General features: G+C 45.9%; 1 protein-coding gene across 1 annotated transcript in view; it reads right to left on the bottom strand.

The window, feature by feature from the left end:
• The window catches only part of LOC147447859 (ribosomal RNA small subunit methyltransferase J), a 52,593-nt gene extending 39,364 nt beyond the window's left edge, over positions 1–13,229 (bottom strand). Inside the window, exons 1-2 of the mRNA XM_086523690.1 lie at positions 12,663–13,229; positions 12,288–12,386 (exon numbers count right to left, since the gene is read on the bottom strand). Coding sequence (XP_086379816.1) covers positions 12,288–12,386; positions 12,663–13,130 — 567 coding nt within the window. The 5' untranslated portion in view covers positions 13,131–13,229. The remainder of the gene's footprint in view (positions 1–12,287; positions 12,387–12,662) is intronic.
• Between the last annotated feature and the right edge of the window lie 9,189 nt (positions 13,230–22,418).

Raw genomic sequence — 22,418 nt, 5'->3', positions numbered from 1 at the left:
TTCTTTACTTTAGACACACACAGAGTAATTTGCAGAGGTAACATGTAACGGGAATTAACACTTAATCACACACACGGCTTGGAAGCTAGAATGCTCCGAGCAAACACCGACAACCTATAGGACCCAAAATTGGCGCCCCTTTCGGTATTTCTTTATTCTTTAGGAGGGTAAAGTACAACGAAGAGTCCTGGGAATCCTTTGACTGTATCCCACAAGATACCGCCTGTTTTGGCCAAATTTCGGCAACATAACAACCCCTAAACTTGCGCGAAATCAATTCCCCTGCTGGAACTCGCTTCTATTGGCGTATACCCTCTAATTCCTGCCCAAAAACAGTAAATTCAGCACGCTGTATTTACTGGTTTTTGCCCTGTTTTCAGCCCCAAACAGTCCCCTAACTGTCCTCTGCCAGTGGGGCACGATTCCCAAAGGTTCTGGCTTCCGTATGGCTGAAAAACAGTAAAATTACACCGCATACACAGCGCTGATTTTGCACCTGTATGGTGAGGTTATGACCCTCACCACTGCCTGCTTTGGAGTAGCAGCTAGCTACCCCTGTTCCTGCTCAAGGAGGCTCTTGCCTCAGCACAAAAGCATGAACCCACACAGCTGTACATCAGTCAAATGAGGAGCCCTCTTGTGGGGCATCACATAACTGCACGTAGGGGAGAGAGAGAGCAGTGTGTAGTGTGCAGGGCATCACTCCTAGCACCACACTGTACATGAGAGGGAAAGGAAGCACTCTGTGAAGAACACTACTACTAAGTGTGTTTATTCATAACTGTACTTAGATGAAAACTGAAAACTGAACTAGACTAGAGACAAAGACACAAGAGAGGAATGTGTGTTTGATTGCCTGAATCTGTTACAAGAGGGTTTCTTATATAGAATCTGAAAAGACACGATCAAAAGACATGACCATAGGCCAATAGACATGACTCTAGGCCAATAGTCGTGTCTCTCTGCTGTAGAGTTGTAACCCTTCGGCGTAAAGGTGCAGCCATTCGCTGAAGAGACATGGCTATTCGTCGAACAGGTGCAACTCTTGGTCGAAGAGACGCATCCTTTCGAGAATAGGGGTCTCCAATCTGGTACGTCTTTGTATCTGCAAGAGAATCACGTAAAGAAGGTAAAGAATACGTCACAATCGTGACATTCCCTCCGATTTAAAATAAAACCTTGTTATTAAATAATTGTCATACGTTTATCAAAAAATTCTTGTAAAAGGTTAGGGTATTGTTGCATTTCTTCATCCGTTTGCCAAGTAGAGTCTGACTCTTCAAGGTCCATCCACTTGACTACAGACTCGGTAATAATCTTCCTTCTTGTCTCCTTTTGTCGAACATCAAGAATAAGTTATGGGATTAAAATCAAGTGTTCTTCTTCAATTTTTGGAACATAGGATGAGACATCTGGAATAATTGAATCTCCTGGGATATATTTCTTTAACCAAGAAATGTGAAATGTTGGATGAATCTTTCCCCATGCTATTGGAAGTTCGAGTCTGTAACTGACTGTAGAATACTTCTTCAAAATTTTGAAAGGACCATAGTACTTGGGCCGTAGCTTGGGAAAAACAGGCTTTATTGTTTTGTATTGATGCGAGGCAACATATAGTAACACCAAATCTCCTTCTTGAAATTCTGTATGGCGACGGTGTTTATTTGCTTGCTTTTGATAAGTCTGTCGAACATGTGCCAATCTGTCCTTGATCTGAAGAAGGATATCTTGCATTTCATTTACCAATTGATCCGCTAAAGCAACTTTATGTTGTATCACAAAGTTTGCGGGAATCAATGGTGTATGTCCAAATGCTGCTTGGAAAGGAGTCATTCCAATCGCTGAATGAAAAGAATTATTGTAAGCAAACTCCACCAAAGGCAAATATTCTTCCCAAGAATTTAGGCGGGTTTGTATGTAATGTCGCAACATTTCCTCCAATATTTGATTCACTCGTTCAGTTTGTCCATCAATCTGTGGATGATAAGCTGAAGTGAATAAAAGATTCGTTACCAATGACTTGAATAAGGAAGTCCAAAAATGTCCTGTGAACTTGGGATCTCGATCTGAAATTATTGATTTTGGCAGTCCATGGATTCGAAATATATGTTGCACAAATAACGAAGCAATATCTGGTGCTGAGCAGTAGTTCTGCAAGGTATGAAATGTGCCATCTTTGAAAATCGATCCACAATCACCAATATCTGAGTATTGCCTTTTGATGATTTAGGCAACGTTGTAATAAAATCCATACTAATGCTTTCCCATCGCTCATTTGGAATTGGTAAAGGCTGTAACAATCCTTGTGGTAACTGTCTTGAGGCCTTCATAGTTTGGCATGAGTGACAAGCTTTAACAAAGTTCACTACGTCTTGCTTCATTTGAGGCCAATAAAATACAGCTGCCAATAATTTATACGTTTTATTGATTCCAGGATGAGCTGTATAAGAAACTTCATGATGTTCTTGAATAATCATCTTCCTCATGCGTAAATTGTGTGGTACGCAAATTCGGTCTTCATAATATAACAGATTATCTTCTACTGTATATGCTGCAACCAGATTCATTTCTGCTTGTGTGGGAGTATTTGTGCGAAGTACTCGAAATACTTCAGCAAAATCTCGATCCGTCAAATATTCACTCTTGAAACAATCAGGAATATCAAAAGTAACTGTAGATATTGCCATGTTTGTAGCTTGTGGCATTCGACTGAGTGCATCTGCTACCGAATTCTGAAGTCCTGGAACATATTCAATAGTCATGTGGAAATTTGCCAAGAATTCCACCCATCGACCTTGACGAGGATTCATAACTGGTTGTGTAAAAATATACTGCAATGATTGATGATCCGTTTTGACAATAGAGTCGGCTCCCAAAAGGTAATGTTTCCATGTACGGTAGGCATGGATAATTACGAGGAACTCTTTGTCATAGACTAGGTAACGTATCTGTATAGCAGTAAACTTTTTACTATCAAAGGCAATAACTCTGTCATTTTGCATTAATACTCCACCAGAAGCACGATCTGAAGCATCTGTCATTACTAAAAATGGTTTGAGAGGATCTGCAATGGCCATGACTGGAGTAGTAGTCAAAGCCTGTTTAAGATCATTAAAAGGCTTTTCTGCTTCTGAGGACCATGTAAGCTTTTCAAACTTCGTCAACTATGAAAGAGGAGCAGCAATGTCCGAAAACTTGTAAACCTTGGTATGGTAGAAATTTGCCAAACCCAAGAATGAGCGAACATCAGATATTGTTGTTGGAAGAGGCCACTCGACAATAACTTTGATTTTCTGAGGGTCAACTGCTATTCCATCAGCTAATATAACATGGCCAAGATAGTCGATCCGATCCTTGAAAAATTTGCTCTTTTTCTTGTTGATATAAAGCACATTAGTCCGCAATATTAAAAACACCAAACGAAGATGTTCTTTATGCTCTGCAATATTCTTACTAAAAACGAGAATGTCATCCAAATAAATTATGACGAATTTATCCATATATGGACCAAAAATCTCATTCATCAATGTCATGAACGATGCAGGAGCATTGGTTAGTCCAAAAGGAATTACCAAAAATTCATAATGCCCATATTTTGTTCTAAATGCAGTTTTATACTCATCACCTGCTTTGATTCTAATTTGATGATATCCAGACTTCAAGTCAATCTTCGAAAATATCTTAGCACCCAAAAGTTGATCAAAAAGTTCATCAATCCTTGGAAGAGGAAATTTATTTTTGATTGTTAGCTTATTTAACGCGCGGTAATCTATGCACAAGCGCATAGAACCATCTTTTTTCTTTACTAACAAAACTGGAGCACCAAAAGGACTTTTACTTGGACGAATATGACCTTTATCAAGCAAATCAGCGAGTTGTTGTTGAATTTCCTGAGATTCGGAATATGAGACTAGATATGGAGCTCGTGTAGACGGAGCACTGCCAGGAATTAAATCAATAGGATGATCCACTGGTCTACGAGGAGGTAAAGTGCTCGGTAATTCATCAGGAAAGAGATCCAAGTATGGTTTATAGAATGGTTGCTCAAGATAAGCTGCTGGATTGGGTTTTGGTGTGGATTGAATTGTATCCAATGAAGCATCATCTGTGCTATGTATCATTAAGAGTGCTGTAAAATTCTCAGATTTTCGTACCATCCACTTAACTTGTAAAGCAGAAACAATAGCTACTGGTTGTACTTGAAATAAGTCATTTATTGTAATGAGTTGACCATCCTTGCAAAGTGTTATTGTATGTCCTCCAAAACTGATAAGAGGATCATATTGGTATAACCAACATTGGCCAAGAATCATATCATAAGTTGATAATGGCATTACTTCAAAAGAAAGGCTGTCTTGATAATCTTGGACATCAAATGGCAAGTGCTGAACAATTGTGTTACATGTCAAAAATGAACCATCAGCTAATTCAACATCATATGGTTGAATACTTTGAACCGTAGGCAATTTAAGTCGATACACTATGTTGGTGCTCACAAAGTTATTAGAACAACCGCTGTCGACCAAAATATTAATCGGTTTGCCATATATGAAGCCAAAAAGACTTAAAACCTGGTTAGACAAGGTGTTCGGGACGCGCTTAGCATTATTGGCATTTTTCATAAGAAATGTAGCCACCTTAGAAACACGAATTGTACTAACCACACGCTTGCCTTTATCTTGCTGTGGTGTAGATTGCTCAGAAGTGGAAGGTAACATTAAAGGTGTCTCTGCATTAGCATTGCGTCGCAAATTGGACGGTTGAGGTCGCTTATTACATTGGTACCATCTGTGTGGTCCACCACAAATTGTACACAATCCATCTATGGACTGTTGTGAAGTAGACTGCTGAGGAGGAGCGGCAAAAGTTGAAGCTTGATTGCCATACGAACGTCTGTCTGAATATGAATTTGGCCGAAAAGTTTGACGGCTTCAACGACGTCGATTGAAAAGAGACCGATCATTTTGGAAATTAGGTCTACCGTTCTGCGCTCTAGAACTCCAAACATTAGACCTGGATGAAGAACTAGCAGTTGATTGTGACTGCATAGAATTAGGGCCATTTTGTTGTCTGCTGCCTGAATAAGAGATTTCTTGCTGGTTGCGAAAAGAAGCACGGGGTCCGCGACCAAATGGGCGATCACCGGCTCTACCAGACGGAAAATTTTCTCTACGATAGTCTCCTAATCTTTCCACATAACTGATGGCTTCTTCAAGTGTAGAGGGATTAGCCTTATGTACATGTAACCTTAGGCAAACACACATCGACGTGGGCAAAATTCAAGCGAGCATTGTGTAAGGCTTTCGTGCCAGCTAGTGCCGATTTCCATGCACGCTCTGCTTTGCATCACCTATGCAAGACATGCTCAGTGGCTGCATATGTATCTCAGTTCCAAAGTTTTGCCACCATAGGAAGGCGCTATCTTTAAGGAGACTAGCAGCTAAGGCCACTTTCTTGTCATTCGGCAATTCAAGATTATTGAAATACGTGTCCATTTTGAACAGCCATTGGTCAATGACTCGCTTATTACGGCGGCCATCAAAGGGTTCTCGCGGTTTAATGTCTACTTTCTTTTTATTAGATTCTATGAGTAAGCGAAAAAGATATTGAAGTTCAGGATTATTAACTTGTTATGGTTGATCTGGCATCGGATGATTTCTGCCCTTCACGGAAGAAGCTGCACTAGAATCTAGCGAAGAAGTCGATTACTTCAATGATTTGACCTCTGCTGATAAGGAATGAAGTAGTGTTTCAAATTGCTCTTGACGTGACACTTGGACTGCGAATTGCTGCTGGATAGCAGCCAAGAGTGCAGTAGCATCCATCTGTCCCTGTCCTGGAGTATAATCTGGCACAATTTCCTCCGAATGAAAAGGAACCAACGTGTGCGCAGTCTAAATCTCTGAAAGACTATCAACGAAACACGCTGGGATATGGTGTGCCAAGTGCGGAAAACGAGTAAGGATGAACTCGTAATGCTGTAACTCGTCCTGTTGACACTGTATGGTCACTTTCCAAATCGACCAACGCTGGAAGCCAAAGCGGCGCTGACAAATGTGTACCAAGTATTCACGTTCCAACGGGTTCGGTGGTTCAGGAGAGTACACCGGCGATGGAATGGTTGCGGGAATGTCCGGAACTGGAATGGGTTCGGGAACAGGCGTAGGAGCAGGAGCAGGAGCAGGTTCTGGCAGAATAGGATTCTCTGGGAGAATTTCGTCTGGCACTCCGTCTACGTACGACAGGTAAGGAACGGGAACATCATATGCGTCATCGGCCATGAGGCAGTAAAGCCTGCGACGCGGAGTGTGTGTCCAGAAGAAAAGAGCGCAAGCAAGCCAGTGTTGCAAAATTGCCCTGTGTTGCTGGTTCGTTGCGTAGAAAATAATGTAGCCATGCTGTATAATATGGTAAGTTAATAAAACCTCTTATGGCCGGTCACTCCAATTTGGGGCGGCCGGACACTTGTAATAATGGGCAAGTTTATAAAGGGGTCAAGCAGCCAGCGTATTAACCCCAGCGTAGAGAAAAAAAAGAGGCTCTGCCAGCGTGCGATTTTAGCCAGCGAATAACTCAGCCAGCGATCAATTGCAATTTCAGCCACGTAATTTGTGTGCAGTACGTAAAAAGAAACAGCCAGCCAGCGAATTCTATGTGTGAAACGCTGCAAGGGGTCAATCGCTGGGAAAGTAGTACCGTTTGGAGAGAGTCCTGTCTCTTGGTGCCCAAAGGGTGTGTCTGTTGGAAAGACTTTTCATGCGAAAGGGTGCGATCGGCCAATTTGAACAAGGACTCGCAAGTTGCCGGGTACGTTGCACACACATGTCGCACACACATCATTGTATGTTGTAGTATAGTATAAGTATGAATTGGATAAAACACTTAAGTTACCTCATACTCAGATTCGTGTGTGTACCACCGTTCTTCTGCTGCCATACAACACGTAGAGTGTCGCGGGGAGGGTGAGCAACGGCGAGGTAGAAGCCAAGTCCAAAGGCCCCGGGAAAAAATTTGCTATGATACCACTGTGAAGAACACTACTACTAAGTGTGTGTATTCATAACTGTACTTAGATGAAAACTGAAAACTGAACTAGACTAGAGACAAAGACACAAGAGAGGAATGTGTGTTTGATTGCCTCAATCTGTTACAAGAGGGTTTCTTATATAGAATCTGAAAAGACACGATCAAAAGACATGACCATAGGCCAATAGACATGACTCTAGGCCAATAGTCGTGTCTCTCTGCTGTAGAGTTGTAACCCTTCGGCGTAAAGGTGCAGCCATTCGCTGAAGAGACATGGCTATTCGCCGAACAGGTGCAACTCTTGGTCGAAGAGACGCATCCTTTCGAGAATAGGGGTCTCTGATCTGGTACGTCTTTGTATCTGCAAGAGAATCACGTAAAGAAGGTAAAGAATACGTCACAATCGTGACACACTCCATAGCTCTTACCCTGTGACAAAATGCAAATGAAGGCCTCTCCCAGCTTAAAAATCAGAGCCCATTTTTCTGCAAGAGGCAAGTGCATGAGAATTTGCCACTTGGCGCATTTTCAAGCATTTTCCCGTTTCGGGTTCGCCGCTCAAAAATATCCTGACCGGTTGCCCAGTTGACTTCGCGGTAGAGTTGTAAAATGTTCCCCTAGTCATACCGGAGGTAATGACGCGAACACATTTCACGGCCCAAAATAGCAGTTCCCTAAATTTTAGGAGATGCTTTCGTTGGGCTCCCACTGGTCTTCTGACCATCTATCCTCGTTGGGACCGCATCCAAAAATGCAATGTGGCCCAACTATCGGATACTTTCAGTTGGTAGTCACACCTTGACTTTAGGCCTTTATTGAGTTCACTTCCTAGTATCCACCAACTTGCTTAGTATCCACCAACTTGCTAAGTGCGACGGGGGGACCTATATGATCTTGCTCTGAGCCTAGACATCCTCTTACCATACGAATTCCAATGCCGACCATTACCCATCTGCGGGTGAAACTACCGTTCTTATTGGCCATGCAATGTCCGACCGTTTGCTACTTCAAAAAGAGGGTCTCAAACAAAATAAAATAAACCCCATTGGAAAGAAACCAACAACCAAGGTTAGCAGTTGCCACATCTTTGTGACATGGCTGATAACTGCCACGTCCTCGTGACACTCAAGCTACTGTACCTGTGGCTCGAATACCATTAATTGCAAGGAATAGAAGAGAGGGTCGTTCAACACCAAAACAGCATCGGCTCCTGTCAAGCTTCTAATAGCTCAATAGTGGTTAAGCCTTAGGCAAGCCCCGTAGGACTCCACTATTAAGACCATAGCTCTCGACGGTGATGCCCCGTTAGCTGCACGAAGGCAAGTGCACTGCAAGGCTAAAAAATCCCTATTCTACTTACTCACAGGCAATTAATAATACCAACCATTTATAGCTAGCTTGAGGACCTCCCTTCTTGAGCAAGAAAAGAGAAACCTTGTGCTCTGATACCAATGTAACATGTGTGTAGCGGAAATTAGCATGAACATAGTGGGCATTTCATTAGAATAGATTCCTGATGAGAATTACAAGAGTGCTTGGGTGGAGAGAGCAACAAAAAGCATAACACCCAGTTAGATAGCATGAACAATACTTTCAAAACAGAGAGAGAAATTAAGCTATTGACAAGAGTTGAGGACCGGATTTTCATGGAGCCGGTCCCCCCTCCAAAAGGCTTTGTATTATGGTTTCTCCCATCAAGAGAGACATTGTACAATACAATTCTTTGTGTTCCTTCAAGACTAACTAGTGCAATGAAGATGAAAGCTTCATGCACTAACCAAAACACTTATCAAACACAACATCAATTATCTCCGGTCTCAGACCCAAGACCTCACACACCTTCGAAGATGGTGAGAGCTAGCAGGGTATAAGAATAGATTGAGAGGAAGGAGTAGTCTTACGAGAAAGATGTACATTTCCTCACATAATCACTCATATTAGCATAGCTTAGCTTAGTAATTAGCATGGTAGAGGAGATGAGCATGTATTGAAGCTTGGCTCTTGGTTGGATTTGCATCACAAAGCCAAGAGTTGTTGGTGTAGGCCTCCCTTCTCACAAGCTTGGAGTAGGTGGTAAGCTTTCCATTAAAGCTTGAGAAGGAGAGAGAGTCTTCTTTACTTCACACATGAGATTATGTGAGTGTGTGTGTGATAATGCCTTGCAAAAATCAGCCCCCTCTCCCTCTTGGTCGACCCCTCTTGCTATTTGCTCATGCTCCCCTCTCATTGGACCTCCCCAGGGCTAGCCAATGACAATTAGGCAACATAAGTGATAGCCTTCTGACATGTGTCCCCCTTTCCCCTTTTGTGAGAGCTTTAGGTAATTTAATAATTCAACTAAACTCTCATTGGACCCTTTGCCTCCTGGCCAATAGGAATCAGGCAAGCCATTGGGCTGCTGAATGCTCATTGGACCCCTTGGGAGACTGTCCAATAGTCTTCTAGAGAGCTTAATTCTCATTGGTTCTTTTATTAAGTGTTTTTAAATTAATTAAACTAGATTTACTCTAGCCTAATTCTCATTGGTCCACCTCCAAGGCCATCCAATAGGAATTGGGTACACCTTGTGGGCATTTGGGCTAGGGAGCTGACATGTGTCCCTCATTCCCTTTGTGTAAAGGGAGCTTGTGTGTGTGTGACTTTCTCTCTCATCCCCTACAAGCAAGGCTCGCCCCCTCCTATGTAGGGATTGCTAAAGACTTTTGGGACACACAAAGCATCCAATTTTCCAAAAGTTTGACCTTTGGACACAACCTTTGAATTTTGGAACCTTAGCATTTTGGAAGTCTTAATGGGCTGAACCTTAGGGTCTTTTAAGCCCATTTTTGCACATGGCTCTTTTGCAAATGGCCCTCCCTTTGGATCCCTATTTTCCCTCCTTTGGATCCCTATTGTGGCCAGTCTGCTAGCTTAACCAATATTCTAGCTTTTTCTCCCCTGGCACTTCCCCATATTAAATGATCAGTTTAACATGAGAAAATCATTTAGGAGATTTAGATATTGATTATTATGACACCCACAAAACGCGCTAGCAGGCTGACATGGCTGTTGTACAGAATTCCGCAAATTACGTTGAGGTTGATGTCACAAACTAATGACATGGCATGACCACCTAGACAATGCGAGTGCTGATGTGGCAGCAAGAGGTACGGACAGATGATGACGTGGCAGACTATAGACAAAACCCGGATTTTGCGCTGACAGGTGCCACGTGACAGTAATACGTACTCCCGCAAAACGCGTTGGCAAGCTGATGTGGCTGCTGTACAGAATTTCGCAGATTACGCTGATGTTTTTTGGCCAGCTTTTGGGGATTATTTCTTTTGGAACACTTTGCTTTTGAGTTTAGAAGCTTTTGGGGCTATGCTTTTGGCATCCCTTATAAGAATAGAAGGAGCCCAAGGGGCCTCACTCTTCAGAGCATGTGGACACAAAGTCTGAGAGCAAAGGTCCCCTCGGAAGTTGTACTTTGCTCAACCATTAATATAAAAAGAAATACAGAGAGGAGTGTCAGCTTTTGGGGCCAATACCTCTAGGGGCAAAACTACGCCGAGCCGTATCTACTCAAGTTTTGAAGTTGTAAAGTACTTTAAGTGATGTTCTCCTGTGTCGTGTCTGATTTTTTACTTGGAAAATTTCAATCACATACTTAGTTCATGCTGAACACAGTGTTTCAATCATCTAGTCATCTCATCCATCCAGAAGTCTTGATGCACCTAGATCTTTGTGTAGCCATCTCATCCCACAGGAACTCTTGATGCGCTCACCACAGTATCCAGTCATCTCATTCATATGGAATCTTGATGCAAAGGTCTCATATGGGGGCAAATCTAAGAAAATAGCAGTCATGAAGCAGACAAGGTCCCTCCAAGGGACAAAGGTATGGATAGCTGATGAACTAACCCTACATCTTAAGAATAGGCCAGCAGAGTTGGCCAAAGTCAAAGAAGCAAGGAAAAATGGCAAATGGACAGTATACAGAGTTGGGAAGCAATCATCTGAGAATTCCACACCCCACTCCCGAAAGGAGTGAATCCACATCCTACTTATTTTATAACTATTTTCACCCCCATGTAATGAATCCCATTGTAATGAAACTCTTATGAGTTATAAGAGTCTCAAAGACGATACTACCATCCCCCTCTTTTGATTTTGATTTTCTTTTTATCGACTCTTAGGTCCTAGAGTGGAATGTAATGAAAGATCTTTGTCCCCGATCTCACATGGACGTTAATAGCTCCCCCCTCCCCCCCACCCTCCCTCCTCTCTCTCTCTCTCTCTCTCTCTCTCTCTCTCTCTCTCTCTCTCTCTCTCTCTCTCTCTCTCTCTCTCTCTCATCTCTCTCCATCTTCTCTCTCTATCCTTTTTCCCTTCTCCTCCGGCTCTCCTGCATGTTCTCTTATGCACTTTGACAAGTAGATGCTACTACTTACAACGTTGAGCATACAAGCCAATTGTCATCTACTGCAACAACTTCCGCAACATATAGTGGACGTGGAACCCAATGTTCCACGCGAGTACAAAACACCTTGAAGTACATTACCACTACATCAAAGACAAGGTCTTAGCTAGCACAATCTACCTTAGGTGCGTAGGATGGATGAGTAGGTTGCACACATCTTCACGTGCTGAGCTTGAGGGGGAGTGTTGAGATATCAAGCTCAACACATGGTACGCTTGGATAACTTCTCACCTGCATTTATCACTCGCATCAAATAGCCGACACAAGGGTCATCGTAAGTGGTACTAATGTTGGACTTCACCCACTTGGTCTACCTACCAAGAGTGATGGCCACTTATCATGCGAGCTCATTCACGATTTCACATTGACCATAGTACATCGTCTCTTATTATGTTGTATTTCCCGCTTATGTTTTACAGACCTTATCATCATTTTGAGTAGTGAAGAGGCAGCAACTTTCATCCTCCATCTCCATTGTGTGCTCTCTTGGTTGTGTGTGTGTATGTGCGCGGGCGCGCCCGCGCGCTTGCAAGAGCTCAAGCTCTCCTCTCTCTCTCTCTCTCTCTCTCTCTCTCTCTCTCATGTAAGAGAGAGAGAGAGAGAGAGAGAGAGAGAGAGAGAGAGAGTTTTAACCTCGTAGGAACAATCCCAAGAAAAGAAAGAAAAGTTCACAATAGAGGAAGAACCAGGAAGAAATTTATGTTAAAATGAAAGCATTCCATGCCCATCAAATTGATATGTTCATCACAATAAAACTTTTCACACGAAGAGAAAAATGGCATCGCAGATGAGAGTTTACCTTGCTTTTCAATGAGTTTAGCTCCTTGCTATCCAAATCAGATCTGCTTGAAGCAAAAACCTCATCAATTGATGTGCACAAGAATAGATTTTGGTCCACCTGGAACATAAAAAACATTCATATTTACCAAAAGATGAAGCTCCTTAGTATTATAGAGATTTGACATCAGACCCATGCAACCCTTCCGCAAGTTAGATTGAGTGTTGTATGAGTTTATCAAAGTTTTGCCTCATAAACAACATCCCATTCTATTTTCTTTAGCATTGTGCAAATTACACACTACATGTATGGAAAAGAAATATGATGGATCCAGGAAAGCGCCCAGAGCTTTTATGTGACAATAAGAACAAAACAGAGAAAAAAATGTGTGCTCACTCGGCGACGCCTTTTAGCTTTGGGGGAGCTATACTTGAGCACGGTCTTCACTACCGCAATTACAAAGGTGATGCCGAGGTAGCCAATGGGGGCTGCAAGAAGCCATGGAAGTGATGTGCTGCCAACTCTTGGACCTGGTATGGCATTTACTGCAACTCCAACATTCTCATATAAAGTCTCTGCTTTTTCTTGAAGCCATGGAATCTCAACCTCTTCATACTCTTCATCCTCCTCTTTAGCAGTGGCAGGTGACTTGCCTTTGTCTGCAGCCGCTGTTGGAGCGGCTTCCTGCTTGGAGTTGTCTCTCTTCGCCCTTGCAGTAAGCGTGTAGTATTTCGGGCTTTTTATGAAGAGAAATGAGGAGGACGAAGAGAGAGGAGAGATGGGTGGAGCAAAGAACAGCGATTGGTTCAATGGGGGCGACCGAGCCTGCAAGGGATGAGAGACTTGAAAACACAGCGAGTCCATCGTTGGGATACGCTTTCACTTCCCCTGCGACAAATTGACAATCGCAAACATCACCCAGAATTTGCCGGCTGCGCCTGTCTTCCTAAATGCTTCAACTAGTCTTTTACCTTTTGACCACGAGCTAGTACTAGTATTTTGGCATGGGTGGAGGAGGGGGGATCTATGCCTAGAAAGAGGCGTCGTGATCGGGTTTGATCTACACCATCAGATCTGATGCACTAGGTTGAGCGAGGACCACTGAACTAGTAGAAAGGGCGAACTTGGGGCATAAGAGTGGGTGCAAGTCAAAACTTTATGGGACTTTGAAAAATTTTGAGGGCTTAATCTTGCTGCAAAAGGGTCAAAATCATCCACTTCATTCTCTACCACCTAGCTTTACTAGTTCACATAAGATTTAATTGCGTAGATCAAACCAGATCGTGATGCCTCTTTCTAGTCATAGACCCCCCAACCTCAACATCGTGCTATATAGTGAGAAGGCCCAACGGATGCAGACTTGAAAGAGGCCATTGTTGCTCATTGCTCACCCTAATATGAAGGGTGAAGGAAAGTTTCGTTTCCTTCATATATAGTGTGGGCTCAAGCTCAACATATAAAACTACAACTAAACTCATTGTGTTCTATTTAAATTGACCTCAAGGTGAACCCACCGTTAAATTGTCCAGACACCCATCACACTAACCTTATCTATTATTTTGATCATAAAGAACAATAAGGAGTAGTGAGTTATTCCAATCCTAACTCAGAGCTCCACCAACACTTTGTGTCTGCTTTTCTTCTCCCTCGCACTTCGCATGAATCGTGCACTCTTCAAGTGATATCAAAGCCGAAGGTTGCAGTGCTAATTCTCTTCCGGCGTTTCCCTCTTCCCTGAAGCTTGCATCGGCAACAACGGATCGAAGCTCGGAGGTTCCATAGCTATGGAGGCATTGTGAGCTCAATACATAGAGCTCACATATCAAGGTGGCAAGGGGCTGAACTCCACAAGCCACTTTCTGTGAGTTGAGAGAGAGAGAGAGAGAGAGAGAGAGAGAGAGAGAGAGAAGCAGGTTGCTCGCTTTAGGGCAGTTGACAGCATGTCACTATTTTGCTCATAATTTGGGCTACAAAACGGAGATCGCTTTAAGCTCTACGACTTTGTAGAAGAACTCATCAACTAGTTTGGAGTGCAGCTGTGTCAAAAGTAAAAAACACAGAAGCTGTTTTCTCAAGACAGGTTGTGCATTCGAGTTGAGTAAGAGAGGAGAGAGAGTGTAGAAAGAGATAGCTTCATCTCAACTTCAGCATTGAAGGCCTCAAATACACACACTCTCCGAAAAGAAGAGTACGGGGATTTGATAGAAAGAGAGAGAGAGAGAGAGAGAGAGAGAGAGAGAGAGAGAGAGAGAGAGAGATTTTGTGCATAGCATGACACACACACACTTTGATTCTCAACATCGGCAACCCGTTTTCTTGGCTTGCAGCATCGACTTCTCCTCCGACATTGATATGTAGGGGTGAGATGCCTCTTTCATAGAGGACTAACACTCGGCATCAACATCGACTTTGGCGACATCGACTACAGGTTTTCACACGCTCTTTGGCATTGTAGAGAGCGAGGTAGAGAGACAATTTGTGGACAATGACAAGCATGTTACATATTACCATTAGCAACATTATTATGCATTTTTGGAGTGTGTATTTGGATTTCCATATGCGTGTTTGCGTTCTCTATGGTATTGCTTATGCATAGCCGTTTACGGCCTCTCAGAGATAGCTTTCAGATACAGTTTGACACACACAGGGACAATTATAAATTTTTTGGACACAATAGATCTACGAGCATCTTTGGTAGTGACAACCATTACAATTCTAGTGGAAGTTTGGATGCATAAGGTTTATGTGTGACTAGCAATTGAGAGTGCTTGTGCTCTATTGAAAGCGTTTTACTCCCCGCAAGGAGCTGGTTCTGTGCTTTTTCTTGCATACTCATTGGTGCTTGTTTGAGAGTGTATCATGTGGTTTTGCAGTGACAATTTCATGGATGGATGTATGTTGTGTTACGGATATTTCCATTGTACTTCATTATGGAGCAGATTTTGGCATGTTTTGGTAGTCCCGGCCGTTTTTGAGACTCGTTCCGAAAGAGCCCTTTCTGAGACTGTGGCTAGTTGTGTCTGTGTAGCCTTTTGTGAAGGTCGTTGTGTGAGGTTTTTTGAAGTTGGGCACTAGGGGCCAGGTTACCCATTGTGAGATAGATTAGGTTGCTAAAGATCCCCATTCGTGGCCTCACAATAGGAGATGTATAGGTGGGTATAAGTGCTTTGATGCCAAGTTGGCAGTTGTTTGACATTTTGTTTGAGCAATACATACGAGTTTATGCATGATCAACAATCTTTGTTGGTTTATACACTACTTTGGCTTCTGTTTTGCTTGAGATTTTGATCTCTGTATAGAAGAGACTCTGCTAGATTTTTCAATGAGTCCTCTAGTTTGCTTACTGCACTCTTTTGTATTGACATTGCAGAGATTTTGCTAAGTTTTTGGTTGAGAGTTTGATCTCTGAACAGAGCAGACTCTGCCAAAAATTTTGCAAAAATTTCCCTATAAGTTTCTAGTCTCACTCTCTTGCATTTGCTCTTGTCAGTCAACGGCTGGAAATTTTGAGAAAGAAGAATATTATATCAAGAAGTTTGATGGCACAAACTTCACGATATGGAAGCATCAAATGCTTGATGTCTTGGCCAATAAGGGTCTTGCAACGCCATCAAAAGAGCGCAAAGAGGGTGTTTACACTGATCATCAATGGGAGGAGCTTGATGCTCGTGCTATGGTGACCAACTTGGTGAGTCCATTTTCTTTACGATTATGGACAAGACTACTGCAACAGAACTATGGGAGTCATTATGCTCAGCTTGGGATGGTAAGAGTGCATTGAAAAAGTATTTTTGATGAAGAAGCTTATGCGCTTGAATATGGAAGACGGTAGTAGTGTTAGTTTGCATTTGAACGAGTTCAATAGTGTTTTCACACAGTTGACTTCTAAAGGGTTGAATTTTGATGATGAAATGAAAGCCATTTTCTTGTTGTGATCTTTGCCTGCATCATGGGATACATTTAACACTGCCATTAGTAACTCTACCCCTCAGGGAAAGCTTGTTTTCAGTTATGTTGTTAGTGCTTTGATCACAAAAGAGATACAACAGCAATCTCTTGACATTGGTGGGCATGGTGATGCATATATGGCTAGTGGAAGTAGCCAAAGAAACCATCATGGCAAAGAGGACATAGTCACAGTCGTGGTTGTTCTTAGGATTGCAAGATTGCATGTAGCAAGAGTCATGGACGGACACATGGAACATTGAATGCTACCATTGTCACAAAAAAGGACACATAAAGAAAGATTGTCATTTATTGTTTTGCAAACAAAAAAGGGTAAAGCCATTGTTGTAAGTCCTAGACCTCCTAAAAACAGTGTGAAGATGTCCTTCTCGAAGAAAAAGAGAGAAAACGGCTCGTTGCTACTGCTTCGCACGCCATCGCTCCCCCTCCCCCCCCCCCTCCCCCAGCGCTGCCCGTTGCCCTTACTGCCTCACTGCCTGCCTGACAGCGCTGCTTGCCCCCGCGCTGCCCGCCCGCCCGCCCGCTGCCTGCCCCACGCTGCCTACCTGCCACCACTACCGCCCCCGTCACCCCCTCCTGCTGCCGCCAGCGCTCCCACTTGCCCCAGCCCGCTGCCCCCCCCCCCCCCCCCCCCCGGCCCGTCTGCTCGCCCGCCTGGGTTTCACCCCGACAGCCCTGCAATTTGGTCCATTCAGCTTTGTTTCAATTCTTGGGCGATGCTTTCAGCGCCGGATTGCAGCATCCTCCGGTCGACATCTTCTTACGACACAGCAGTAGACACAGATGGAGGCTCCAGCTTCGCCACAGAGAGACTCGCCAGAAGGCCGCTCGCCCGACCCCGCTAAGCCCACCATTCGACTTGCTCTCTCGCCGACAGAGCAAGCAAGCCTTGCCGCCAGAGGTAGAGCGATTGCAGGCGAATTCAGTCATTTGCAAGATTCTCGGCACCCGAGCTAGCAGAGGAGAGCTGCGAGACCTTCTCCAGGCCCGCCGCCTTCTCGCAGAGGTGGGCAAGATCTTGGATGTCTACATTCTCGGACGAGGTTACTATCAGATCGACGAGTTTGAGACCTCCGAGATGGCATCCAAGGTCATAGCTATGAGTCCACTCACCATCTGAGCATCACGCGCCCACTTTCGACAGTGGCGACATGGTTTTGACCCGGCTTCGGATGTTCTAGTAGAGGAGGCAGACATCCCCATCTCAGTCTACTTTTCGGGTTTACAGAGGGAGTACTTACAACTTCTTTCTAGGATCGGCTCCACCATTGGGACTATCCTGGAGACACCTCGTACGGCAGCATCAGTAGCTGCCATGGCGGCAGCCATCCCCTCAGTTCGAGTTTTGGTCAGAGATACCCACACGCTCCCGAAGGTTATCCTTCTGTCTCGGGTGAGTGGGGGTTGGTTTAGACAGAGTGTGGAGTACTCAGGCCTCCCGAACCAATGCTTCATTTGCTGACAGATGGGCCATCTAGCAAAGGCATGTCCACGGAGGAGGCTGCGACCTGCACCACAGCCTCATCCCTAGCCTACCAGGGCTGGCCCGCAGCCACAGTCAGCGGCACAGCGCACACATGCAGAGCTACCCTCCGAGCCTGGGGCTCTAGCGGAGGAGGGGTGGCACAGCAGGCCCGTGGTCGACGATGCAAGGGGCCACAGCGTCAGCCTGGCACTCAGAGTGGCCCTCACGTGCCTACTCAGCAGTAGTGGAACCACTTTGGTCCTCTTGAGCAGGAGGAGATCCCTGCGCCAGCCCCCACCTTTGCTTCACCTCGTCGACTCTCCACCTCGCCCCTCTATCTCTGTCGGCCCATCCCGCCCCTCTTCTCCTCCGCTCCCCCTAGCTCCTTCTCCCCCCCCCCCCCCCCCCTTCTGCTCCAGTTTCACAGTCGACTCAGGAGACAGGTCCTTCTCCGGCGAGTAGGAGATCTCTTGGCTGCGCCTTTGCCACGAGTCGCCTAGCGAGAGAGGGTCAGTCCTTCTTGCGGCCCCCTTTGCAGATTCAGATATCTTCCCTTGCAGCTATCCCTCGTGGTCTGATGAGCATTGACATCCGACGCTGCTGGGACTTCTTCGACTACCGGTTCACTCGTTTTCTCGGCGATGCAGCAGACCATGAGGCAGCCTGCTTCAGGGTCCATGTTTTGTTCCTCACCGCTAGGGGGACAGAGGCCTTGGACTCAGCAATTGGTTTCTCCTTCCCCCTCTGTGGTAGGGCCGAGACAGCGTGGTCCCTCGACTCAGTGGTGCGATGGTTGCATACACAAGTCCTAGAGTTCTCTCACCACATGGGAGAACTTGGAGTTACAAATATGCTACAGACTTTGTGGCCATTAGCCAAGTTTGCGGTGACACCCCCAGACTCAGCAGGATGTAGGCACATTGTGGTGTACTTCTTTGCTGATACACAGTGTTTGCCTTGCTATATATACATTCATGAGGACTCCTGGACAGAGGAGGTTGCTTTATGCACAGCTCGCTCTGCTTGGGCTTGGGCTAGGCACTCACTGCAGTCACGCCTATCTAGAGGACGCTCGGATGCGGATTACTCCCCATCCAAGCCAGCCTCGAAGATAGCCCGTCTTGCTGCTGCGGCAGCATCTGTTCTCTCTCGCTCCCCATGAGGATCGTCTCATGGAACGTGCAGGGACTAGGTGGGCCCCAGTTTCAGCGACAGGGGGGCCGATTGCGTCAGGAGCTTTAGTGTTGCCTTGTGGGAGGAGAGATTAATCTTCTTATGCTTTAGGAGCACCATCCGTGGGAGAGCCGCATTCGGCGATGTGGTCAAATTTTGCGTGGACGATATGATACCTTTTGGTCAGCTGCTTTTGGACCTGGAGGCATCCAGGGTGGGGTATGTATGACTATTGCGGACTCATTACAGCAGTCCATTGTGGGCAGAGGGATTATTGTGCCAGGCAAGGCTCAGTGCATTACTATGCAGGTTCAGGGTGGCCTTGTGGGCTTCCTAAACATCTATGCGCCCAATGTGGCGAGTGCTCGTACAGAGTTTTGGTCACAGATTGTTGAGTCTTTGCCGCAGGCCGATCATTGGTGTATAGGAGGGGACTTCAACATGTTGGAGGACCCTTCTGACAGGATTTGTGGCAGCCATGCTACTGTGCATGGAGTCGAGTTGGCAGCTTGGGAGAGGTTGTTATGACTTTGAGGGTCTCGGATACATGGCAGCACTCTGGTTTTGCGAGGCTCCCAGACAGTCTTGCCTTCTCTAGATCGGACCGTAGAGTGGGAGGAGTGAATCTATCGCGGATAGATCGCTTCTACACTAGTGACCACTTCAGTGACTTGGGGGGATCAGTGGGCATCCTGGCAGGGACATCCTTCTCGGACCATGCACCAGTGATCCTCACAGTGGCAGACAGGCAAAGGAGTGGGAGCACGATGCTTTGCATCCCAGAGAGGGTCTTGTTGGACTCAACACTCAGAGAGAGGGTAGAGGCTCTCTGGACAGAGGGCATGGACAGCCAGGTTTCACCTGTAGACAGAGTGGCCTCAGGCCTAGCTCAGCTTAGCCACTTTTTTCTTCAGAAGTCTCTGGCTCGCCAGGCTGCAGTGAGAGAGGCGGAGCAACATCTCAGACGAGGCATTGCTTCACTACAGAGGATGCAGGAGCAGCATCCAGACAGTCCATGGTTGGAGGAGCAGTTACATTAGGATCGACAGGAAGTGTCATGAGTTTGCCTTTCACCGACAGGCATCTCAGTGGACTCAGGTGGGTGACAGAGTGACTGGTGTTTTTTTTGAGACAGTGGGACCTCGGCACTCGCATGCCAAGGTCATTCAGTTGAGGAGGCCCGATGGGTCAGTTGCTTGTGAGCCCAAGGATATGCGTGCAGTTGCTATTGACTTTTACCATGAGTTACTGTCGGGGCTGAGCCTCAGTCAGAGCGGCAGGATGCATGCAGGGAGCAGGTTTGGGCACAGATGCCATGTCTTGTGACAGAGGAGATGCACCAGAGGCTTGAGATGCCACTTCAGATTGAGGAGCTTCACACGGCTCTTAGGGACCTCCCTCGTGGTAGCTATCTAGGTGAGGATGGGTTGACTCCCAGCTTTTTCTTGGAGTACTGGGACCTGCTTGGCCCAAATCTTTGTAGTGCTTTTCAATACATTTTGCACACATGAGTGATGCTTGATAGCATGAGTGAGGACCTGATCTACCTCATTCCCAAGGAGGGTGGCTCCTTGGATGAGATTCGACAGTGGCGCCCCATCACCATCCTTTACTCAGCTTACAAAATTCTTGCCAAGGCTCTGAGTTTGAGGATTCGGCCACTTTTAGAGAGCCTTATACATGGGACTCATACAGGTTTTGTCAAGGAACACAGTATCCTTGACAACATCTTTACTTTCTGGGAGGCTTCTGCCCTGGCACGACTCTGTGGTGAGGACCTTGTGATTCTTCTTCTAGATTTTGAGAAGTCATACGACAGAGTTGACTGGGACTTTCTAGAGGGCACTCTACGCAGGATGGGCTTCTCAGATGCTTGGATCAGAGAGGTGTCAGCTATGTACAGGACAGGCTCACAGTCAGGTGCTTTTGGTAGGAGGGAGAGGTGAGCGCTTCATGCTCACACGCTCGGTCAGACAGGGTTTTCCCCTTGCCCCCTTTCTCTTTCTGTTCTATGCGGAGGCGATGAGCAGATTTTTGGTGTCACAGCAGGTTGGTCTACGGGGCTTAGCACTCCCTATTCGGGAAGATGAGCTACCGGACGTTGAGTTTGCCAATGACTCAGCCTTGTACTTAGATGGCCAGGAGGACAATCTTCATAGATGTGAGCAGGCTTTGGAGACCTTCTGTTGTGCATAGGGCACACTGATCAACTAGAGAAAGACAGTGGCTTTCTCGGTTGGTAGTGCTCCTATACAGATTGGATGCAAGGAGAGGGTTTCAGGTGGATTCCCCCACGGACTGCAGTTCGGTACTTGGGTTGTCAGGTTGGTTTGGACTTGTCTCCCGAGCAGCAGATTGCTCCTCTTCTCCTATCCATTAGGAGAAATCTGTTACATTGGAGCTCAACACGACTTTCGTTGGCTGATAGAGTAGTAGTTGCCAACCAGGTGCTGTTGGCGACTATTTGGTACATCATTTCCTGCTGGATCTTCTCGAGTTCTTGTATTAGCCAGGTAGAGAGGCTGATCAGGAACTTCCTTTGGTCAGGACGTGACACTCAGATAGCCCGAGCCAAGTGGCTTGGTCGGTCATCATGTTTCCTTGTTCTCAGGGAGGGCTTGGGATCACTGATCCAGCACAGCAGAGCAGAGCCCTTCTTGGGAAGTTCATAGTCAGAGGACTTCTTCCAGGTGAGGAGCCCTGGAAGGACTTCTTGCTGCAGAGGCTTTGTGCCAGAGTGCCTCAGTTAGGAGGCCCTTGGCAACCTTCGACCAGATGGATCTTTACAGAGATACGCCGAGTTGGTTTGAGTAGGAGACTGGAGGACCACTTTGCTGTGAGTTTGCTTCGATCTTGGGAGCTCTTACGGCGTGGCCTGGAGCAGAGACAGCCGACATGCACGGAGGAGCGCCTACGACAGCCCCTTGTCTGGAACCCCATGGTTAGCACTCAGAGAGGCCACTTGGTTGGTAGTCGAACTCATGTTTCCTTGGGTCCCATGGAAGCAGGTCCAGCGCGCTCTGTAGGTGACTGGCTAGAGTTCACAGGTTTGTCAGAGGAGGTGTAGGGTTTCCAGCTCAGGGCATGAGAAGGGTGTAGAGCATGTGCCAGGACATCTCAGAGTCAGTTCCAGCTGAGTGGCTCACGCCTCTCGAGCCAGTAGCACCCCGGTGGATGGGAGCCTTCACATGACTGGAGGTTCTCATTTCAGTCAGGGCCTGCTCAGAGACTGTCCCAACCCTGTTCTTTGAGCTTCAAGGTGGGGGACGATTACAACGAGTTGCAGTAGGGCCCCGCAGGTAGCAGAGTGCTGTTTCCAGAGGATCCGAGTTGTGGGCATCTGTGGGAGGACTTGCGTCATAGACCCTGACCCAACAGCTCTTGAGACTGGACACTAGAGGCTATGGGCTTGGGAGTGTTGTCCACTGGCACGAGTACAGTGGGATCCTGGTGAGTGGCTATGGAGGGACCCCTTCTCTTCTGCAGACCACCCAGGAGTCCCCTTCTTTCAGTACACTGTTCGGCTTGGACGTCATATACTTGCAGCA

This window comes from Adiantum capillus-veneris, chromosome 11, assembly GCF_014529385.1.
Source record: "Adiantum capillus-veneris isolate H3 chromosome 11, ASM1452938v2, whole genome shotgun sequence".
Taxonomy (NCBI): Eukaryota; Viridiplantae; Streptophyta; class Polypodiopsida; order Polypodiales; family Pteridaceae; genus Adiantum; species Adiantum capillus-veneris.
This window is presented reverse-complemented; position numbering and strand designations above follow the sequence as displayed.